General features: G+C 51.2%; 1 protein-coding gene across 4 annotated transcripts in view; it reads right to left on the bottom strand.

The window, feature by feature from the left end:
* The window catches only part of STARD10 (StAR related lipid transfer domain containing 10), a 30,427-nt gene extending 22,414 nt beyond the window's left edge, over positions 1-8,013 (bottom strand). The window contains exons 1-2 of one of the 4 annotated variants that reach the window (XM_028516608.1): positions 7,878-8,013; positions 3,570-3,880 (exon numbers count right to left, since the gene is read on the bottom strand). In XM_028516608.1, coding sequence (XP_028372409.1) covers positions 3,570-3,776 — 207 coding nt within the window. In that variant the 5' untranslated portion in view covers positions 3,777-3,880; positions 7,878-8,013. Of the gene's footprint in view, positions 1-3,569; positions 3,881-4,188; positions 4,209-4,265; positions 4,466-5,032; positions 5,138-7,877 lie in introns of those variants that run through there. The other 3 variants (XM_028516609.2, XM_036028853.1, XM_036028854.1) reach the window with 3 other exon arrangements.
* Between the last annotated feature and the right edge of the window lie 16,134 nt (positions 8,014-24,147).

Genomic DNA, 24,147 nt, shown 5'->3' with positions numbered 1-24,147 from the left:
ACAAGGGCCAGATCTCTTCCTCTGTCTCTCTGTCTCTGTCTCTCTCCCACACGGCCAGCCAGGTGCCAGGCGAGGCGCACAGCAGCACTGGAGAGCCTGAGCACAGCAGCACCGAGCAGGGCTGGGCAGGCCATGTTCCCTCTGGCTTTCTGTCCCCCATTCCTCATTCCATTCCCACAGGCCCCGGCACAAACACTGCCGGGGCTGTTCAGAGGCTCTTGGGGCCCAGAGAGCCCCATGACACAGAAAGACAGACAGCTCAGAGAGGGGCAGGGATGTGCCCACTGTGACACACACAGAAGAGGACAGCACAGCCAGCAAGATGCCAACCTCTTGCCCAGCTGGCCCCGACTGACTGACAGGCCCTCTGGACGCCTGTCTCTCGCAGCACTACCGGAGTCACAGGGAGCCTGGCCTGGGCACCGAGAGACCTGGGTTCAGGTTCCAGGCTGCCCTCTGCCTTGGACCAGGATGCGTGTTCGACATCTGCCTCTGGGACAGGGCCTGACCTCCCAGGAGGTGGCGTCTGCCTCCTCTCCAGTGCCCAGAGCACAGCGCAGGCCTTGGGCCAGGCCAGGCTGGAGGCCAGAGGGAGGGAAAGGGCCTCCAGCAGCCCCTTCCCGTTGTCCTGGCACCGAATGCTGGGCCCAGTGCCACAGTGGCAACCAGGGACCTCTGGAAACAGGGGTAGGAGGAGATAAGTCAGGAGCGTGGGGGAAGGGAGATAAGATGGAGAAAATCAATCAGGTAGACAGACAGTTGGATCCAGATCTACACCCCCACCCCGTGATTACCAGTACAGGCCCGTCCAGGGGCTGCTGGCTTTCCCAGCCCAGGGGGCGGGTGGGCCTAGAAAGTGCCCCCTGAGGGAGGAGGGAGAGCAGGCAGAAGTTCAACAAACACCTGTGATTGAGTTCCAGCCTCCAGGAGTGACCCAATCAGCTCTGGGACTTTGGCTTCAGACCTGCTGTGTGACCTTGGCAAGCCATGCCCCTTTCTGTGCCTCAGCTTTCTCATTTGTCAAAATAGAGTGGGATGAGAACACGGTGTCCTTCACATGGTAATTGATGGGGTCAAATGCCATAATGCTGACTAAGATGTGAGCCCAGGCAGAGAGGGGCAAGAGGCTCTGGAGCCAGGTGGACCTGGGTTCTACCCAGCTGCCCTGCAGCCTTAGGTCAATGTCATCACAGTTCTCTGCCTCAGTTTCTTTGTGGCACAGAAACGAGCCTACCACTGCCCACGCCTAGCCTGAGGGTACATTAGACGCTGGAGAAAAATGCTTGGCTCAAAATAGAGGCTCTTAGAAAGGGTATTCCTGAAATTTTAGGGGTGAGCAGGTCAGGGACTTCTGTCCATCTCCCAGAGGTCCACCTGACTGTGCTGAGGGGATCAGGAGTGGGGTACATGACACCCCAGTTCTGCCCAACCTACAGCCCCCCACCCTCACCCCACTGGAGGGAGCAGATCTGGAGGGTAGCAACTGGGAGAAAAATAAGACAGAGGGCTAAGCTGAGAGGCTGGATATCTGGGTTCCAAGCCCAGCTCTGCTGGAACTTGGCTATATGACACTGGGCTGGCCCCTGTCCCTCTCTGGACCTCGGCGTCCTCACTTGCACCCCAGTGAGGGGGGAGTCTGAAACAGGGGATTGCCAAGGGCCCTTCGGCACCTCCAGTCTCTGCTCAGTCTGAGAGGGAAGAAGGGTCAGGGTCCTGGCTGCTAGGGAGGGTGACTGCCCCAACCACAATCCCGCAACACCCTGATTTTTCCAGGTCCCCTCCGCCCCCAGGGAAGGCTATTGGACAAGTCTGAACTGTAGTGGTGGTCTGGCCCCCAGACCATCAACTCCAGTCCTGAACCAGGTTGGTTTATTCATTAACCAAGGCAGCTGGAGGAGGAAGCTCCACCCTGTTGACACAGGGTGGGAGTACTAGACTCAGTTCAGATCTTCCCCTTCCCCCCTCTGGAGAGCCAGCACAGTGAGGAGACTACACTCCCCACCCTGCCATGCAGCCATCCTTGAGCTTTTCCCAAGTCAAGGTCAGGAAAACAACCTTGTTCTCACAACAACCTTGTTCACCTTTCGTTCAGTTGTTCAATTTGTTCCTTTCTTCATTCCGTCCTTCATTCAACCAACATCCCCGCTCTGTCTGTGTTGGGTGCAGGAGACACAAACTGGGATAGGACCTATTCCTTGTCTTCAGTGAGCGCCAAGCTGGCATGTACCAGCTGCCCTCCCCTTCCCTGCGCCTCAGGCTCAGACACAGGTCAGGCCCCCAGGCAAGGTCCTCTAGCCCACCATCCTCTAGTCCATGGTCCTCAGGCCTGGGTAGAGAGTCCCACAGGGAAAAGCAGATTGCAGAGGGTCATAGAAGGGAGAAGGAAAACCAGGGAGGGTGGCCAGAGGGCCACATGGGGACAGATGGACGAAGCTGTAAATGACTAAGATAAAGGGATCAGAAAGGCACAAGGTCAGAGATGAGACGACGGAGGGTCAGACATCTCTGGGGATGAGACCGAGATGTCTGAGCTAAGTCTGAGAGAAGGGCCCAGGCAGGAGGGGCTGGAGTGCGGGAAGGGCGGGAGGTCTGAGTCCAAGGCCCTGACCCACCATCCCTTGCAACAGGAACACATACCTTCACAGTTCCAGAAGGACACAGAAAGGGAGAGGCAAGGGAAGGGGAAGGGAGGTAAAGGGCACAGCCTACTGCCAGGAGCCCACTGCAGGGAGACCAACCCCCTCAAAACGTGGCACTCACACAAGGCCACATGTGCTAGGGGCAGCGACTGATGCCTCTGGACCGGAGTCTTCACCAGCCTCTGCCCTATCTAGTGCCCCAGGAGAGGTGGGCTCATGGGGTTCCACACTCTAAGCCTGTCCTGATGAGGCAGAGAGAAAAATCATGGGGCTATGAGGAACGGGGCTGATGGCTGCGAAAGGGCTGATGTGCTCCGCCTCTTCTTGCCTCCCCCTCACCCCCCAGCTCACCCCCTGCCTGGCCCTGAGTAAAGCAAGCACATCCAAGCCCTGCCTTCAGGACCTGCCAGCCCCAACCCTAAGTCCCTACAGGAGACTCAGGGAGCAGACAGGGAGGGAAGGGGGAAGAGCAGGGCACCAGGCAGGAAGGAATCAGGTCCCTGGCACCCAAGTATGCAAAGTAGGGAAAGAGACCCAGCTTGGAATGAGAGAACCAGGGAGAGACGGCTCAGTCTCCCACCTTGAATGACTCAGATCAGGTACCAGGTGAAGGCTAGTGGGGGCAGAGGGGTCCCTGAGGGAGTCACTCTCCTGGATGGGCCTGGCAGCGGTCCACGTCCCTGGATGAGGCAGGGGCATGCAGAAGCCTGGGTTTAGCTTGTTGAACTACAAACCTAGTCACACCCCCTCTCCAGGCCTCAGTTGGCCCATCTGTGTGATGGGGGCTTATAGAACAAACTGTGCCTCCTCCCGGTTCCTGGCAAGAGGCTTGTTCTGAAATGCACAAGCAGGTGTCTGTGACTCTGAGGGAGGACCAGGAGAGTCCCTGTCGGAGGCGGTGAGGCTGCACGTGCAGGAGCGCAACCCTACCTTGATCTTGTGCAGGGTCCGATCCATCTCCACAGCCTGCACCCACACAGACACACCGGCCTTGCTGTAGGTCAGGTTCCAGCCCGCCTCGGCCTCACACTCTGACCGGAAGCTGCGGAAGTCCTGGTCGTCGGGTACCTGGACGCTGTCGCGGCCCAGGACCGGCCGAGGCCCCTGCGGCTCTGTTGAGGCCGCCGACTTCTCCATGGAGAAACCCAGGGCCCTGGTCCTAGTCCAGCTCTCCTGGGTCCTCCGCGGAGGTTCCAACTACGTCGACGCGGCTGCAGATGCTGACGCCACCTTCCTGGGACCTGCAAGACCGGTTTGGGGACCGGAGTCAGTGCGCTAGGGGCGCGGGTGGGGCTGTCCGGGGTCCTGGGCGGTGGAGAGTTCGAGATGAGCAGGGACTGGCCCCTGGGGAGAGCGAACCGGCGAAGAGCAGTCACTGGGGGCATCCCCAAGGAGCGACCCCAGACCTCCCTGGGGCTGGAGTGGGGGCTGCGTGTCGGGTGTGGGGGGAGGGGCTGCGAGAGCCCGTCGGGTCCCGGGAGAGGCCAGGACCGAGGTGACGGACGGTCCGGAGGTGTCCGCGCGGTGCTGGCCGGGCTGCTCAACTCACTCGGGCAGCGGCGCCGGCGCGGAAACTGCGCGGGGCGGGGTGCCCGCGGGGTGGACGCTCGCCGGCCGGCAGCTCACCTGTGCCCGCTGCTCCGCCGGGGCCGGAGTGCGAGCACCGCCGCAGCCTCCGCGCCACCGCTACCCCCGCGACCCGGGGCCACGCAGGGGGTCTGGGGGGAGGAGCAGTGGTCCTGCCGCTCGGCCTGCCCCGCGCCCCCCGCCCCGCGCGCCCCCTCCCTCCCTCCGGGCAAGGCTGGGGGCTCGGGGCCACCGCTCGCTGGAGCTCGGTATTTTCCAGGCTGCGGAGGTATAGCGGACGGAGCTCGGAGCCCCGCCCCGCCCCGCCCCGCAGGGTCCTAGCGCCCTCCCCGCCCTCCGGGAGGGGACCTGACCTGGGCAGGACCCGTTCTCAGGCAGGGTTTGGAGACAGGGCGGGGAGGGGCCAAGATAGAGTGGGCTCTGAGAAGAGGGGCATGAAGGCGCTAGAATAGAGACTCTGGAAGGTAATGGTGACCCCCTTCTCTCCACCCACCTCCCATACTCACAGGTGCACAACTCCGCAACGACCTACTTACACACAGGCATGCTGACTCCAGAGCACAGAGAACCCCGGGCCAAACAACACCCCAGAGACCCAAGGATGGGCACACACCCCCCACCACAATCAAGAGCAGCTCAGAGGTGCCCACAGCTTGCATTCCTGACCAACCACTAGCCGAAAGGTTCACAGGCTGGCAAAATCTCCGCTCCCATCTGGGAGCTTTAACAAGGCTACCCTCCAGCCTGAGACTCTGGCCCTTGTCCATCACCACCCCTCCTGAGCACCCATGTGCGTGTCCACACACCTCCCATGGACTAGACTAGGCTTTCAAAAGCCTCTGGCTCCAGAGCACTGGGGCTCCATGTCCCTTGCTAGGCAGAGCTGGCCATGCTCCATAGCCATGGGGAGATATGTCCACCAGCTCTCCAGCCACCCCTTCCAGCCTGGGAGGCTGCCATCTGCCCTCTGGGTCCTAGTGCCAGCTCTGCCTCCAGCTGCTCTGTGTGAACTGAAGTCAATAATTCAACTTTTCTGAGGCCTGGCCAGTGTGGCAGAGGGCCCAAGGCTGAATATTCACTGACCCCAGTGACTGTCCCTTAACCACAGAGTGATGGGCAGCTAACAGGGCCCAACAAGTGTCCACCATTTGCCCAGTGTCACACAGTGAGTACATCCTACTTCAGCATCCTGTCCAGAACCCAGGTCTCAGCCTCCTCCCATCACAGGGTTCTCTGCTCTGCTCTGGCTGCCTATCTGCTCTGGTCCTTAGTTTTCCATCTGTAAAATGAGGCAATCAGAATGTGTAACCTCCTAGCCTCACCATTCTAGAGCTCTGGGATGGAACAGCTTCTCCTAAAGTCGCTAGAGGAAGATGAGGAGTTATCACAGTGGGTTCAATGGGTTCGAAAATACAGGTGTCTCTTCATGAGGAGCTTTGGGCTTTGAGATGTTTCAAAAGTGGTGATGGTCAGCAGGGATGGGATGACAAGTGACTCCTTGCCATCACGTCCCTTTATAGATGGTATTCTATAAAGGAAATCCTGTAAAGTGAGTTTTGGGCCCACAGTGAGACTTTAGATCTGCAGTACGGATGGCAGATAATCACCCCTCCCCTCCTAAACCACAATCTTTAAGTGCGTGGGAGCGGGTGGCAGGCGGGCTGGCTCTGGTCTCAGGAGGCTGGGGCTCTGGCTCTCACTGTGTACCTCCTCTGCCTCCACCCCAACTCTAGGCAGTCACTGCCCCTGCCCTGGCCTCGCTGGTTTTGTCTGAAAGCTTCACATTCGGGCTCGTGGGAGACACCAAGACACGTAAGCAGAGCCTGCTTTGTGAACGGAACGGTAGCCTCTAGGATCTGCCATGAGGAAAACAGAGGGGAGCACAGGCCTGGTGGCTGCTGCCTTCCGAGGGCCCCAACAACACACATTTTAGCTGTCCACAGGCACCAGGGCAGTAAAATGCTCGTGCCTATCACCCAGTCCAGGGTAACAGATAAGGCAGGCTGGCGTGACAGACAGCAAGAGGTAATAATGAGGACAGGCTGACAGAAGGGCTTTCCCACACCCAGAGAGCTGCCAGTCTCAGGCAGACAGGGAAATAGAGACGGAAATACCATATCATCACTTAAATCCTAACGTAGATTAACCAAGAATGATTTTCAGTCTTGGGTCAGAAATGGTGGGTGACCTGGTGTCCCTGGGCTTAGATGGCCACTCTCTGGGCTCAACCCTGGGTGCTAGGCTCAGGCCATGCTAACTGGCCAGTAGACAGAGGGGCATCACTCCCCATCCTACTCATCAATAATTTGTTTTTGCAAGCACCCCCCTACCAGGAATTTGGATGTCTCTGGCTCAGGGGTTTTGACAGCTTCCCAAACATGCCAGGATCAAAGCAGATTCATATCCTGTCTCAAACACTCCCAAGCAGCTGAAAGGATCTGCTCAAGGACCGAAGAGTGAACCCAGGAAAGCTGGGAGGGGCCATGGAGAAGGAGCCTGAACAGGAGTCCTAGGCCTCAGCCAACCCTGCTTCCTATCGTCTGGCAGTCAAGTGGTCTGTGGACCTGGATTCAAATCCTGACTATCCCATTTCCTACCTATGTGACCAAGGGCACGTGGCATGTCCTCTCTGAGCTTCTAGAATAGTAATACCTACTTTTTTGAGAATTATTGCAAAGAGTGGTAGTGTGTCAGTTTCACCCCCAAATAAATAATCAAAAATATAACTGGGGGTGGGAGGCAAGATAGTAGGGAGGAATAAACTATTCTAAAATGGCAAGTTTTCAACAGGAAGTGTTAAGGTAACAACATGTAGGTATGATGGTTAAGATTCTCATGAAAGGTTAAATCAACTGTGGAAAAGGCTGACAAAGTGTGAGCCTGCTGTGCCCCTCAGCCCTGTCCCAGCCACTGGCCCCCTCCACAGGAAGTGGATGGAGGTACCCCTTGGGCCCCCAGGACAAGGCCCAGGTCTCTCTTTTGTCTGGGTCCCACCACAGAATGGGCATCACCAAGCAGGAGTCAGAGTGGGCGTGGAAGGCAGGAGTGTGTTCCAGAGGAGAAGGTGCTTAGAAAACTGAGAGGTGGCAGGGGAATGTGAGGAACTATTACCTAGGGCGCTGAGCAAGCACTGGGTCTTACGTGTGTGCCTCACAGAGAGAGTAACTGAGTCTCCTGGAGGCACAGGATGCTCCTGAATCACACAGCAAGTCAGAGTCTATATGGGGGCCTCTGGTGCCTCAGGTTTGTGAGTACTGGAGTGGGATCGGGGGCTCACTTGGAGAGATTCTCGCCAGACTTTGCACACTGCCCCCTGAAAGCCAGTGGAGCAGGGGCAGGGCAGCTGCTGGAGCCATCCCCGGCCTATTCCCCAGCATTCCCTTCAACTCCCTGCACTGGGTCCCCATCAGAACTAAAACCTTCAGACTACTGTCCTTCGGCCCCAGCCCCTCACTGCCCAGAGAGAGAAAAAAGGCCCAGCCAGCAGGGACAAAGCAGAGATAAGAATCTACGGCTCCCAGCTCTTACACTACCCTGGGGGTGACCTTGACACAGTCACCACCCTCTCTTTGCCTCAAGATTCAGCCCCAGGGCCACCCTCTGCCCAGTGTCCCAAGCCTTGACTTGCTTCAGGGTACCCCTCCTACTCACCCTCTAGTCGGACGGATGGCTGGCTGCCTCCATCTCCCTCTGGAGGTGAGGAGAAGGCCCTCACTGATGTCCCTTCTCCCCCTACCCCCTCCTCTGGGGAAGCCCTTGCCAGTTTGGGTGGAGAAAATTTCCAGGTTGCCTGGAGCAACAAGGCAGTATCCTAGGAGGCACTGTTCTAGAAGGTTGGGCAGTGACCTGTGTGATGTCACCAGGAAGTAGCAGAGTGGAGAGCAGTTTCCATGGGCCCCTGGGAAAGGCACAGGGCAGAGCACTCTGAGGCCCCCAGGGCTGGCTTGGCCTTGAGAAGGATACTTCCTTTACAACCTGGTGGCCGGTGGCAATGGGCTCTGTGTCCTAGTCCCTTCCTGAGCCGGATCTAAGTGTTTGCTCAGGGTAGGTCTCCTGCCCCTGCTGGGCCTCCCTCAGCAAACAGCTCAAACCCTGACTCGAGACAGCTGCAGGAGCCTGAGGGAGTTACAGAGAGGCACACAGTCACGCACATCCTCACTCTTCCTGGAGACTCTGTCACAGCCAACATACCATCCCACCAATGTCCTGTCCCAGTCCCACACAGCCACACACCATCTCAGTCTCTTCCTTAGCCACCCAGCCAAAGGTGGGCGTGCTTGGGCATGCGAGGTCAGCCGGAGCTCTCAGGAAGTAGAGTCACCAGATAAAGCATTGGATGCCTAATGACATTTGATTTTCAGATAAGCAAAGAATCATTTTTAGTATAAGTATGTCCCAAGTATTTGCTAAATCTGGCAGCCTTACACCTGAGGCACTGCCATAGCCACATCACAAAGCCTTGAAGCACTGCTCGGGTGCTCACCAGTCCCCTCATTGTCCTCTGTCGCTTGTGAAGGGAAAAAAAGGGGTTCTTCTGTGGACAGTAAACTCACAGGGTGATCAGATTATATGTCATGGTGCTCAGTCATGCCCAGGCCCATGAATTCTTTAGTGAAAAGTTTTGAGCCAGCCCTGTCCATTGTTCCTGTGCATCTAGGCAAACACACTTTTGAAATGCCAGACGTAACACCCTGAAAGCGGGTGTTAACCCTCAAGAGAGCACTGGTCTGCTAGCTGTTCTGTAACCCCACCCCACCTTGCTTTCGCTAGTCTTCCTTGTATCCACACCTACTTTCAAGTGCGTAAGGGAAGCTGCAAAACTGTTATTCTTCAGAGTGTTTGAGATCTTGCTCCCCAGCATATGTCATCAGTTTAGCTCAAATAAACTCATAAAAGTTCCCTCTGGGCTTGGAGCATGTGCATGCAACAGCAGTGACTGTATGCATCCCCAGGGCAGGGGACGTTTCTGACCTTGTTGCCTCACCTGTCCTGGGGATGCAGAGACAGGCACAGCTGTTGAATGCACCTGCCTGCAAGCAGTCTGCACATCCTCTCTGGAGAGGCACTGGGCCAGAGCAAGAGGCTCCCACACTCATTGGCCTGACCTCCACAGCAACCGCAAGTGGAAGGTCAGGCAGGGACCATTAGGCACCATTTGACAGAGGAGGCGAGTAAGGCCCAGCAAGAAACAACCTCTCCTTGATGTCCCAGCTTGTGGCACCCGGGGCATGAGGCAGTAGGGGTGTGTGGGAAATCATGTTATGCCTTTGCGGGTGAAAAGGGAGTTCTGTGGAAAGTAACCTCACAGGGTGATTCGATCATAAATTCCTAGTGGGGCAGGTCGTGGTGGGTCGTCTCCCCAGAGTCTGTAAATTCTTCAGTAAAAGGATTGTCTTTGCTTTAAGCGAGAGCATCCATTGTTTCCCTGCATCTAGCTAACACCTCTTGAAAAGGCCTCTCTCTTCAGGCCCCTCCTCCTGAAGCCGACCACCGGCAGGAGAGCGCATAATTAACTGTCCTGTATCTCTGTCCCCACCGTGCTTTCTGCCACCTTCCTTCAGTCCTCCTCATGTTCCCGCCTTAATTTCAAATGCACAAAAGAAACTACCAATCTGTCATTCTCGGAGCATTTGAGATCTTGCGTCCTGGCAACTGTCATTTGTTTTGGCTCAAATAAACTTATAAAAATTCTCTTTGTGTGTGTTTGCATGTTTCTTATGCTCACACCTGGACCATGCTGCGTCCCTGGGAAGGTCCAAGCTCCTCAAGTGGGACTCTTGGAGGAGCTTCTCGCCTCAGGAGCAAATGGCTTGGGCCTTGGGGCTTTGGAGGTGGATCCTTCACCCCTCTGACCATCCAAAGGGTGATCCTAAATGCTTCCCTGAGGCTCCTCTTGTCCCAGAAGGTAGAAAATGACCTGAGCTAGGGTGCTGAGCGCCCAGCCTTAAGATTGAAAAAATAAGAAACCGTAAGAAGGAAGTTGTGTGGGCTGCCAGAAAAGGGGCCTGGTCCCAGGGCTGGAGTCCTGGTCCTGGTAGAAAGGCCAGACAACCTCGTCCGGGAGGGCCTGGAGTCAGGCAGATGGACTGGGAACATCTGACAGGAAACTCAAGGGCTTTTGGAAGGCTGCACTGACCCAGCAGCAGCACTGAGTTCCTGCAGGCGGCAGTGCCCAGCAGATGTCATCAGCAGGGAGACCCAGAGTTGGGGGAGGAAGTGTGGGTGTCCAGCTGGGCTTGGGGCCCTCCCAAAGCAGAAGTCTCCATGGCTCAGCTCTGGGCCTTGCCTACCTTGTGCAAGGTCCTGCACCTCTCTAGGCGTCTTTTTCTGTCAGATGGCGATGCTTACGATGCCTCCACACCCCTCCACACCGGGGCAGGTGGGAGGGCTCTGTAATGGGGAAGTCCTACAAGATGGTGGGGTTATTAGTAGACTCCTCCCTCCCCTGAGCCAGGTCGCCCTGCAGGATGGGAGGGCAGCTCCCAGGGCTCTATCCTGCAGGGGCTGGAGGGCAGGAGGTGGGGGGAGGGTGGTAGAGGAGGCAGGACAAATTTGGTGAAATCCCTTCTCTGCAGTCCAGCGTAATGGCTAAGAGCTTGGGCCAGGGAGCTAAATGGTCTGGGCGAGAACCTCTCGCTGTGCGATGCAGAACACTGTACTGATCTCTCTGTGTCTCAGTCTCCCGTTTCTAAAGCGAGTAGACTAGTGGGGATTTACATCATTGCAACTCGACAAAGCGAGCTCATGCACACGGGTGCTCGGCTCTGTGCCGGGCACGCACCGAGTGCTCCGTAAGCGCCATGGCTGCTGTCAGCTCGCGTCTCCTGAGCCCCCAACCCCCAGGCCTGGCACTGCCGTCAGGTTGTGCCACCACATTAGTCATCTTTAAGCTGCCATTACTTTTCTTGTATCTCCCCATATCCTCTGACATAAGCAGGTTGAGCTTGTCAAGAGAAGACAGAGCTTCCAGGCAGACTACCTAAACCTGCCCGCTGGAACCAGATAATCCGAGGACCACAACTAAGAAACCAGACTGAGAAATTTGCTCCAGAACAATCCAAGATGGCACCTGAAACCCCTTCCCAAGGGACCTCTGATGAACTTTCCTTCATTAGTACACTAAAAATCCAGGGGTGGAGATCTAACAAAAAACGAGACATGAGGGGTATGGCTGGGCATGTTCCGTGGGAACAGCACCTGCTCCCTAGGAAGTCCGAGAACTCTCTGCCCCTTTCTGGAAAATCTCTGCCCCTGAGCCCTCCCAACTCCTCCCCAGACCCTTTAAGTCTTAGATTGTTCTAACGCCACAGAATGAGGAAAAGCACAAGATCATTTTTCTCCATTCCTTAGTCAAAAGATACAGTTTCTGATCTGTTTTACTGAACATAGTTCTGTTCTGTCAGCACAAGCGACAATGGGCAGAATGACCACAATTTTGAGTCCCTGAGCTGCAGGGGTTGGTGACAGCCTTCATGCCCAAGATCTGGCCTCTTTTGACCTGGAAACAGTACCTCCCCCTTCTGACCTGGAGGAAACAAAACAGTATGGGTTCACCTGGTTGAGCATAAAGCAGACCGGGCGGGGGCGGGGGCGGGCACTGTGACGTCTTGTGCTCCTCCCTTACCCCCAATTCCAAACAGATGTCAAAAGACCTGGACGGTCCCCTTTGAGAGGTCTTCACTCAGTGGCTCCTTGCATCTCCAGAGCCCCCTCAGTGTCTAACAGCTGGATGCTGGGACAGCAGCAGGACACACGAGCTCAGCCATGCCCCAGCAGTGGGCAGGACAGTACTGAGATGTCCGCTCTCCAGGGGCTGGTTCCCAAACGGCTGGTGTAGGGAAGACTCGACAGGGGCTCTAAGACTGGGACCGTGGTCTCTGCTCTGTGTCAGGAATCCTTCTGGAGCCAAATCCACATGGGAGTGGGCCTGGGACAGGCTCTGCTTTCCCATGGGGCATGTGTTGGAAAACTCAGAGCCCGTGAATTAAGAAGATGCAAACGATGACCTGCTGAATGACGGAGCACAAGCCACCCACACTCGGGTGGCAGGATGCTCTCTCAGCATCAGAACTCCTGACTTTGGAGAAGTGAAAACCCCATGGTCCTTTTGATTTGAAGGCAGTTTCAATCCTTTAACACAAAGGAAGTAGTCACAAGATTTATTACTTACAGATCCCAGAAATGAGGGAGCTCAAGAGGGGAAGAAGGGCAGTCCCCTGTCCCAGGTCACGAGGGGGCAGGAGACAAAGAGTTGGGCAGCAACAAGCACCCAGCAGAGGCACTAATTTTTTCACAGGCTCAACTCTGAGTGGTCATTTAAAAATGTGCCTGGAAAAAGCGAGGCAGGAACTTGTGGCAGGATCCTAAGCTCAAGTCCTTATTTAAATGTCCAGATTCTGGGTGTGAGCAGGGCTGACACACTGTAAAATGCCTACGCAGCAACCCGAAATGACTGCTTTCTCTTTACGGGGCACTGATGTGCAGGCGCCACCTGCCAACCACTGCCCTCGGCCCCAAGGCCCTGGGTCAGCAGCATTTCCACAGGGCTCCCTGGGGGAGGATGCCTCCTTCAGCATCATCTAAATTTAGGACTTGGGCTCTGTGACTCATTCTTGAATCCGTTTTGCTCCCCTCCTCCAGGATTGTGCTCCCACGGTATTTTCATCCTCTGCTGTCTCAGACTGATTAATAAGGCCCGAGAATCCCACGGCAGCTGCCACACCAAGGAGAGTTCCCCGTCCACTCACCCAGGTCAGCTCTGGGCTTCTCTCTGACCAGGTCTGTACTCTGCCACCCCTTACCTTTCCAAACAGCCCCCTCTAACTCACCACTCCCCGACCAGAACCCACCCAGGTGGCCACACTGAGGGCTGGCACCAAGCAGGACTGTGGGGGCAGCAGGGAAGGAGAGATGAAATGAAGCCCTACCCCCTCCAAATTAGTTGCCAGGCAGAGTATCACTCCCACCTTACTGTGGAGCCCTTGGTGAGTTCTTGGCCTCTCTGGACTTCTCTTGCCCCCTCTATAAATAAGGGGTTTGAACCAGACCTCCATCATAGAGGCTTTGGAGCACAGTGACATCAGCACTGAGCCTGACATCCACCTTCAAACAGGGGGTGGGGGGGTGGGAGGGTGGTCAGGGGCAGGATATCTGACCACATTAGAGGCCCGTGTCCCACCTAGGCCCCTCCCCAGCTCCCCCTTTCCTTGTGCTCTCTTCAGCAGACACACAGGCCAAGCCCCTGCCGGCAGCCTCTTTTTGGCTTCTGCCCTGCTGGGAGGAAGGGCTGTGCATGACCCCACAGCCTGAAGCAGCTGGAAAGAGCCCGGGGTCTGGCTCTGGTCTGACTGTCCAGGGCTCGGATGTGCAGCTTAACACTGGGCCTCCGGCTGTGGGGAAGGGAATCGTGTTGCACGTGGAGGTGTGAACAAGTTTAAACACTTGAGGTGCCTGTTCCCTGCCAGTTTCCCAGTGTCAGAGGGAAAAATGGGGATGTGAGTTTCCCCTTGACTCCCAGAAATATAGACTCCCGGGGCATGAGTGTAGGTATCTGAGAGGTGAGCAGACCTGGGGCTGCAGCATCCCCACCCCCACTGGGCTCTGGAAGAGCGCTGTCTGCTGCTAGCGTCAGCTCTGTGCCCCCCAGTCACTATGGTGGCTAATGTTTACTGAGTTTGTACCACATGCCCAGTGCTGTTTTATGCACTTTACAAGTCTTAACTTCTTTAATTCATAGTTATACATCAAGGCAGCCCTGGAAAAGGTTTCCCACCCACCCCCCCACACACACACGCTTCACAGAGAGGGGTAGTGACTCACACCAGGTAACAGCGTGAAGTCACTGGGAAGGCTGGTTAAAAGCTAGATTCGACTACAATCCTGGCTTCTGTCTGCTGCCCCAAGGAAGCTCTTCCCTGAGTATACATTAGAGACTCGATAAATGTTTGATGAAGATGTTTGATCACTGCCATGTAATGGAAAGATCTCTATCCTAGTTCGGCTCTACCCCAACTCCTGTGTGTCCCTGACAGAAACCTTTCCCCCTTTAGCCTCAGTTTACCCCACTGACAAGTGAAGACTGAGAGAGTTAGATACTGGGTGTAGGAAGGATCTTGGGTTTCCATTTCTACACACCTTTGCCTTTCATGACCTGCCTGAGGAGGCCTATCTGCAACCAGACCTCAGGGTCTCCCAGCCCGTCCCCCTGTTATCTCCAGAAACTCTAAGTATAGTCCAGAGAGAAACACCTGGGTACAGCCCAGCTCCATCACTTCAGGGACAGAGAAAAGTTCATTTCTCTGGTGGGCAGCTGCCTGATCCTGAGGGTGGCACGGTGTGCCCATAGTGCCACCTGGCTTGCTCACCTGACTGGGGGCAGTAGCTTCTACGGTCTCAGCTCAGTGTACATTACTTCCTCTCCTCATTGCTCAAGCCAGCCCAGGCATCAACTCCAGCTGCTGCTGGCCCCAGCTGGAGCCACCCGAGTGCCCAGTTGCTCCCACATTCAGAAACAGAGCACAGCCCTGGCTGGTGTGGCTCGGTTGGTTGGGCAACTTTGCACAAACCAAAAGGTTGTGGGTTCAACTCCCAGTCAGGGCACATGCCTGGCTTGCAGGTTCAGTCTGGGCATGTGCAGGAGGTAGCCGATCCATGTTTCTCTCTCGCATCAGTGTTTCTGTCCCTCTCTCCCTACCTCCCCCCCTCTCTGGAATCAATAGGAGGGAAAATTTTTTAAATAAACACAGCCCAATGCCTTCCTATTCCTTTCTACTCGAAGTCTGTTCCCTAAGAACTACCCCCACATATGTCCCACCTGGGCTCCTCTCCTTCCCTTACCTGGGCCACTGTCCTGAGAAGCAAGGTCTGTACAGCTCCAGCTATGCTGTTCTCGTTCTCCAGGATTCTCTGGATCTTCCTTAGCTTCCTGCCTCTTGGTAGCCATCTCAACAGAACAGGGCCCTCCTCCATTAGGCCCAGGCTGGGTAGAAGGATTGGAACTGGGGCCTCCCTCAGACCCTCAAGAGTACAGCCTGTGTCTCTAAGACTGCATCCAGCAAAATCACTGGGTGAAGGGAAAGGCTCCAGGACCGAAGGCAGAAGAGCTGAGCTTAGCCTTTGCTGACAGACTGTTGAGACCTGGGCAAGCTCCTGCCCCTTTTGGGACCCTCAGTTTTGTAATTTGTAGAATGAGAAAATGGGCTCCTCAATCTACAATCACCTCTCTATAATATTTTGCCTTTATAGACAGCTTGGGAATTAAGTGTCACTCCTGCATCCAATTTGATCCTCCCAGTAACCTCTTTCCATTTACAAATGAGAAAGCTTAGATCCCCAAGGAACCAGAATTACCCAAGGTCACACAGCGAGTAGGTGGCCGAGCCTGGGCTAGAGTGTGTGAACCGTGAACCATACCTGGTCCTTCTAACTCCATGATACTAGGACTCTGGCTGTGGGACTTTCTCTCACCTGTTATCCAATCTGTAACAGGGCTGGCGTGAGATCAAATTAAGAGGGACAACACAGGGGGCCGAGCTTTGCAAACCATAAAATACAGGACAACGGAAGTAAGACAAGACCGCTGTGTTACTATTTCTGTTATCTTGGCTAAGGCGCCCCCTAGAGTCCTTCACCAGTCGTTCCTCTAGCGCAGGCGCCCTTTGGTGTTTACAGAGGCCGCCAAGTTCTGCATTTGCGCCTGCGCTTCCAGCCAAGGGCCGTCCATTGGCCCTCAGGCTGCATGCTGTCCCACGCTACCCCGAGTAGTCTAGTGAGCTCCCTGGAGCCCCTATTGGCTCCACTTCGGCTGACGGGTCCCCACAGCCTCGGGGCGGCGGAGATCTGAGGAGTGGCAGGAAGAGGCACAGCGCTGTCACTATACTCCTCTTCCGGGACTCCACCATCGCCGCTTCGCTGAACCTCGGGCGCTGATTCTGGCGCCTTCTCCTCACAGACCTGGCCGCCACAGTGAATTGGAACTGGCTGCTGCAGTGAATTGGGAGCCGATGCGTGGCCACAGGGGAGCCTTAGTTCAGGGCTAGAACCTTTCTGGTGTTGAGCTCTATAAAAACTACATTCCCCAGAAGTCCAAGAGCCAGAGTCGCAGAAGGGTTCAGGGCATGATGGGAGATGGAGTTTGGGGACCTTAAGCAGTGGTGTCAAATTCATTTTCACCACGGCCACATCAGCCCTCCAGGTTGCCTTCAAAGGGCCAAATGTAATTTTAGGTCTGTGTAAATGTAACTACTCCTTAACAGTTAAGGGAGAGCTCGGTGCTGCTGCTGGGTAGAAACAAGGTGCCTGGCAGGATAAGACAAGGTGGAGGGCTGGATTCCGCCTGCCGGCCTTGTGTTTGCCACCTCTGCTGTAAGGGTTTGTGCTGGCAGGGAAACCCTTAAAGCTGTTGAACGATGTGTTTTGCTCTTGCTTGAGCCTGTGTGTTTGAGGCACGCATGAGTTACACAGTAGCTATCATAGGAGGAGAGTAGCATTGTTAGGGCTGTTTATAAAGAATACTACTAACTACCTATATGGACCTCCCACAGGTTTGCCACCACCACAACTCCTTGGAGACACCACTCAAGGGGTATCACGGTTGCCTGGGACTCCAATTCTCTTCTGTTGAATATAACTTTTTGTGGTGATCAAAATGTCCTAAGTCTGCACCGTCTAATGCGGTAGCAACTAATCTGTGACTGCTGAACCCTTGACATTGGCTAAGTGCCATGGAGTTATAAAATTTTTTTATTTAATTGATTTTATCCTCAAAATAATTTAAATTTAACAAATCACTTTTAATTAAATTTTAATAGCCATTGGGTTATTTAATAGCCATTTGGCTTATTTAATAGCCAAATAATTAAAATTTTAATTACATTTTAATACCCCATTGGACAGCAGCACAGTATACTAGACCTCCTAGCAGCATTGAGCACTAACAGTCATCTTTCTGCTCTGTGAGACCTACACTTCAGTTTTCTTCCTGCTCACTCACTGCTCTTGTTCTTTGCAGTCCTCTTCCACTATTTGCCCTTTTTCATTTGTCCTCTTCCTGAGTCCCCCCACCCAGAGTCACGGAGCTGGCAGGCTGGTGCCACACCTGAGACTCCATCAATCTGGCTAACATTGTTTGACCCATCTTGGAGATCCCCAGAGATTCTGCCCCACTCAACTTACAGGCCAACCCTAACCGATTTTCCATATGAGTGGCTGGTCTTGGTTCATACTACAAAGCTTCCTAAATCCTCTCAAACAAACAACAGCTGGCCCCAGGGAGCCTCAGGCCCAGCACTAGCATCAACCAGCCTAGAGTCATAGCTTGGCTTTGCCTGGGAATCTCCAAGCCCAGCACAAGTAGCAGCCATCTCAGATGGCCTTATAGCTCAGGCAGGGCAGCCTAAGGCAAAACACAGGTGGGGGCTGACCTTGGCCTGTACCACCTGGAAAACCCCAGGGCCAGAATACCCAGGGGACAGCTTCAAACTATGTCAGAGCACCACCACCCTGCCCCTGAATAGGTGATCCTCCACAGAGGGTGGAGGTTGGTAGTCAGTGGTCATAGCAAGTCCTTGCAGCTGATCGGCCTGGGTAAATCCCTCTCACTGATCTACCAACAGCAACCAAGGCTCAACTACAAGATGAAGTTGTACTCAGCCACACAAACAGTGCACCTGGAGTACCCAGCTTGGGTGATAGGGAAGACTGTGCCACTGGACCCTACAGGACACCTACTACATTAGGCCACACTATCAAGACACCGAGTCAAAGCAACTCTTCCTAATACATAGAAACAAACACAGGGAGGCTGACAAAATGAGGAGACAAAGAAACATTGCCCAGATGAAAGAACAGATCAAAACTCCAGAAAAAGAACTAAATAAAATGGATATAAGCAATCTATCAGATGCAGAGTTCCAAACACTGGTTATAAGGATATTCAAGGAACTCAGTGAGGAATTCAACAGCATAAGAAAGATTCACCCAGAAATGAAGGATGCACTAATTAAAATAAAGAACAATATACAGTAGAGTGGATGAAGCCCAGAATCAAATCCATGATTTGGGACATAAGAAAGCAAAAAACAACCACACCGAACAACAAGAATAAAAAAAAATTTTTTTTAAATGAGGATAATATAAGCAGCCTCTGGGAAAACTGCAAGTGTACCAATATTCCCACCATAGGGGTGCCAGAAGGAGAAGATAAATAGCAAGATATTGGAAATGTATCTGAAAAAGTAATGAAAGAAAACTTCCCTAATTTGGTGAAGGAAATAGACATTTAAGTCTAGGAAGCACAGAGGGTCCCAAACAAGATGGATGCAAAGAGGCCCACTCCAAGACACACAATTAAATGCCAAAACAAGACATTATAATTAAAATGCCAAAGGTTAAAGATAAAGAGAGAATCTTAAAAGCAGCAAGAGAAAAGGACTTAGTTGCCTGCAGGGGAGCTCCCATAAGACTGTCAGCTGATTTCTCAAAAGAAACTCTTCAGGCTAGAAGAAATTGGCAAGAAATGTTCAAAGTCATGAAAAGCAGGGACCTACAACAAAGACTGCTCTACCCAGCAAAGCTACCATTTAGAATCAAATGGCAGATAAAGAGCTTCCCAGACAAGAAAAAACTAAAGGAGTTCATCATCACCAAACCATTATTATATGAAATGTTAAAGGGACTTATTTAATATAAAGAAGAAGATCAAAACTATGAACCGTAAAATGTCAGTAAACATATCCATCAAAAATTGAATATAAAAACAAACTAAGCAAACAAGAAAAACAGTAGAATCATGAATATGGAGAATGTTTTGATGGTTGCCAGATGGGAAGGGGGTGTGGGAGAATGGGTGAAGAGGCAAGGGAATTAGAAGTACAAATAAGTAGTTACAGAATAGCCATGGGGATGTAAAGTACAGCATAGGAAATGGAGTAGCCAAAGAACTTCTACACATGACCCATGGACATGAACCATGGTGGGGGGTTTACCTGAGGGAGTGGGTGGTGCAGGGTGGAGTGGGCCAAAGGGGGATAAATCAGGACAACTGTAATAGCATAATCAATAAAATGTAATTTTTGCCCTGGCTCATGTAGCTCAGTGGATTGAGTGCTGGCCTGTGAACTGAAGGGTCACTGGTTCGATTCCCAGTTGGGGCACATGCCTGGGTTGCAGGCCAGGTCCCTGGGTAGGAGCATGCGAGAAGCAACTGACTGATGTATGTCTGACACCTTGATGTTTTTTCCCTTTCTTTCTCCCTCCCTCTCACTAAAAATAAATAAATAAAATCTTTAAAAAATAAAATGTAATTTAAAAAAACCTGTAAATTTACCTCAAGATAATTGTCACCAAATACTTGCATTTATCCAATCAAAATTGATACACAGCCTCCCCTGGTTGAGGATTGAACCTGCAACCTTGGTGTGAGACAATGCTCTAACCAGCTGAGCTGCCCAACCAGGGCCCTAGGTCATGAGTTAGAAACAGAAAATAAACTTGTTGGATTTGGAGAAGTGTTATACAGTATTTCAGTATTACAGTATTGGAAATACACACGTGTTTCCAATGTTAGGACATGCAGATCTGGCATCTTTGTATTTCATAGAATTCCAGCTTGTGGATGGACCTTGACTTATGTAACTGTTTGTCCTGGCACACACTGGAGTGCAATTGTCGGGTTCAAGGTTGAATGTGTTGGTCGGCGGGGAGGGAGAGAGAAAGGGAAGTGGGAGAAAGAGAGATGGCCAAAGTACCCTCCTAAAAAGTTAGAACGATACCCCCACCAGCGAGAGTGATGGATTTCATCTCCCCATACCCTGACCAACTTTGAAGAGTATTCAATTTCTTAATTTTGCCAATCTGATGAATGTGAAAACGTGACCTCTCAGTCATACTTTAACTTACACCTCACTAGTAGTGCATAGTTGTATTTTTTGTGGACTGTTTTCATTTTCTGAGAAAAGTTATTGCCCATTTTTACACTGGGTTTTCTGTTTTTCAGTTGATTTGTGGGAGTTCTTTATGCCTTCTGGATTTTACTAATTATCTATACAGTAGTCCCCCCTTACCCAAGGGGATACATTGCAAGAACCCCATTGATTGCCTGAAACTGGGGATGGTACTGAGTTCAAAATATACTATGTTTTTCTCTATACACACACACCTATGATAAAGTTTACTGCTTCTCTTTGGCATATCCAAACTGCCACCATTGCCACTTTTGTATTTGGGGGCCACTATTGAGTAAAATAGAAGTTACTTGAGCACAAGCACTGTGATACCTTGACGGCTGATCTGATAACCAAATGTCGCATGGGCAGGAGCCACATAGGGCACAGATGCCCTGGACAAAGGGTGATTCACATACTGGTGGGAAAGAGTGGGAAGGCACGAGATTTCATCATGCCATGCAGAGGCTGTGTAATTTAAAACTTATGAATTCTTTATTCCTGGAAGTTTTTAAAACATCCTCATCCAAGGATATGCCCATGGGTTCTAGAGAGAGGGGAAGGGAGGGAGAGAGAGAGAGGGAGAGAGAGAGAGGGAGAGAAACATGGATTGTTGCCTCTTACATGCACCCTGACTAGGGATCAAACCTGAAACTTAGGCATGTGCCCTGACTGGGAATCGAACCATGACCCTTTGGTTTACGGGACGATGCTCCAGCTAACTGAGCCATGCCAGCCAGGGCTGGGAGTTTCTACTTAATATTTTCAAGTAACTGAAGGTACGGAGAGCAAAATTGGGGATGGGTGACCACAGTATATGTTGCAAGTATTTTCTCTTCATCTATTGTCTCCCTTTTTACTTTGTATGTGGCGTCTTTTGCTTTTTTTGAGTGAGGTTTTTTTGTTGTTGTTGTTGTGGTTATTGTGGTAGTAAAACATATATAACATGAAAATTGCCATTTTAACCATTTTAAGTGTGCAATTCAGTGGCATTAATTACATTCACAACGTTTATGTAACCACCACTGCTATTTCAAAAGTCTTACATCAGCCCAAACAGAAATTCTGTAAATATTAAGCAATTACTTCTCATTTCTCCCTCCTCTCAGTCCCTGGTAACCTTAATCTACTTTCTGTTTCCATGAACTTGCCTGTTCTATATGTTTCATAAAGTGGAATCATACAATATTTGTCTTACTGTCTGACTTATCTCACACAGCATGTTTTCAAGGCTCACATATATTGCAGCCACATATCAAAATTTTATTCCTTTTTGTGGCTGAATAATGTACCACATTTTGTTTATCTCTTCATCTGTTGGTGGACATTTGAGTTCTCTCCATCTTTGACTCTGTGAATAATGTTATGATGAACATGGATGCAAATACAGACACCTGTTCGAGTCCCTGCTTTCAGTCCTTGTGGGTATACACCTAGGAGTGGAATTGCTGGGTTATATATACAGGGTCTGGTGCAAATAACATGCTTTTTTTAAAATTAAAGAATCTTTTATTACAAAATCATAAGCATGTAATTCTGAAACATAATAATATCACACTCAAGCACACCATATGAAATTTTAGGGGAAATCGTCAAAATGCTGTCCATTCGATGCAAGACATTCGTGTACCCTACCAACCACACTCAAACAGGAGTTCATCCTACATTTAGCGTTTTGAGAAACCATCAAACTGTTCTCTACAGCAGCTGCACCATCTTCCATTCTCACTAGCAAGGCACAAGGGTCCAAATTTCTCCACATCTCCCAAATAACACTTGTTATCTTCCATTAAAAAACAATTTAAAGCCCTGGCTGGTGTGGCTCAGTGGATTGAGTGCCGGCCTGTGAACCAAAGGGTCACTGGTTCAATTCCTAGTCAGGGCACATGCCTGGGTTGTGGGCCAGGTCCCCAGTGAGGGGTGCATGAGAGGCAACCGCATATTGATGTTTCTCTCCCTCTCTTTCTTCCCCCCTTCCCTAAAAATATATAAATAAAATCTTAAAAAAAAAAACCCAACAATTTAAAAAGGCTGACAGCTGCCCAGTGGGTGGGAGGGCTTTGGAGGGGTTGAGCAAAAAAAAAAAAAAGAAAAGACTCATGGACATGGACAACAATGTGGCGACTGCGGGGAGGTGGTGGAGGAAGGTATAGGGGGACTAAATGGGGATGGATGGAGACTTGCTTGGAGTGGTGAACACACAACGCAATGTACAGATGCTGTGTTGCAGAACTGTGCACCTGAAACCTATATAATTTTGTCACTCCAATAAATTCAGTTAAAAAATATAAACAAGTAAAAAAATTACAGACATGCCAGTAGGTGTAAAGTGGCATCTCATCGTGGCCTTAATTTGCCTTGCCCTGATGAGTACTGATGCTGAGCACACACTTTCATGTCACGTGTTTGTTGCCCTTGTGTATATCTTCTCTGGGGAAATATTTATTCAAATTCTTTGCTCATTTTTTGAATTGTGTTGTTTTTGTTGTTGCTGAGTTTTGAGAGTTCTTTGCATATTCTGGTTATTGGACCCTTATCAGATGTGTATTTGCAACTCTTTCCCCTATTCTGTAGGTCAGCTTCCAACTTTTTTACGGCCTCCTCTTATGCACAAGCTTTCTTAATTTTGATGAATTCCAATCTCTCTGTGTTTTGCTTTGTTGCCCATGCATTTGGTATCATATCCATGATATCATGGTCATGGAGATTTCCCCCAAGGCTTCTTTTAAGAGTTTTATACTCTTAAAAGTTTCAGCTCTTAACTTTAGACCTTAGATCTACTTTGAGTTAATTTTTGCACACGGTGTGAGGTAAAGGTCCAAATGTATTCTTTTGCATGTGGAAAAGCAGTTATTCCAGCACCATTTTTTGAAGGAACAATTCTTTCCCTGTTGAATGGACTTGGCAACCTCATCAGAAATCAATTGGCCATAGGCGTATGGGTTTACTTTCAGACATCAGTTCTGTGCTAACAGTCTAACCTGCCTTTCTGCCAATGCCCACTGTTTTCCCTGTGGCGCTCTGCAGCAGCATATCTCGAAGGGCGAAGTCCTCCAACTTTGATCTTCTTTTTCAAGAGCATGTTGGCCATTCAGGGCCCCTCACAATTCCCTATGAATTTGAGGATTGGTGTTTTCATTTCTCCAAGAAATGAATTCCTCTTGGGGAAATGGAGAAATTTTGATCGGATATAGTGTCTTTTATTGTTCAGAAGTTTTGCCTATTGATGTAGTTAAATTATCTGTCTTATCTCTTATGATTTTGGGGTTTTGCATGTTGTTTAGGGAGGTCTTTCCTATCCTAAGGTTATAAATAAATTATCCTGTTTCTAATAACTTTATTTCTTTTATGGTTATAAACCATAATATATTGTAGTCCATGTGGAATTTACTTTTTCACACAGTGTAAAGGAATCCAACTATATTTTTTTCTGGACAAATAATTTTCCTTATGCAAATTATTGAATAGACTCCCATTTTCCACTTTTTTGAAATGCCACCTTAATCACATATTACATTCTCACATAGGAGGATCTATTTCTGGTCTCTAGTTTGTTATTAATTTGGCTTATTTCTGAAACAACAGTACACCATTTTCATTATAACAGTCTTTTCCCTTATTCATTCTTTCTTTTTTAATTGTGAGAGCATGTTTATTGAAGCTGGGGGCAGTGAAATAAGCAAGGGGCTTAGGATAGAAGAAGCGACAGGACAGAGACTAGGCTGGGCTGCTTCGGTTGTCTAGAAATGTTATGGGAAAGAAGTGAGCCAAAGCCCTGGCTGGTGTGGCTCAGATGGTTGGGTGTCATTCCCTGAAGTGAAAGGTTGCTGGTTCAATTCCCAGTAGGACACATGCACGACTTGCAGGCCTGGTCCAGGGTTGGAGTGTGTGCGTGTGAGAGGCAGCAGATCAATGTTTCTCTCACACATTGGTGTTTCTTGCCTGCTCTTTCTCCTTCCCTTACGCTCTCTCTAAAAAAG

Source organism: Phyllostomus discolor, chromosome 6 (assembly GCF_004126475.2).
Source record: "Phyllostomus discolor isolate MPI-MPIP mPhyDis1 chromosome 6, mPhyDis1.pri.v3, whole genome shotgun sequence".
NCBI classification, from domain to species: Eukaryota; Metazoa; Chordata; class Mammalia; order Chiroptera; family Phyllostomidae; genus Phyllostomus; species Phyllostomus discolor.
This window is presented reverse-complemented; position numbering and strand designations above follow the sequence as displayed.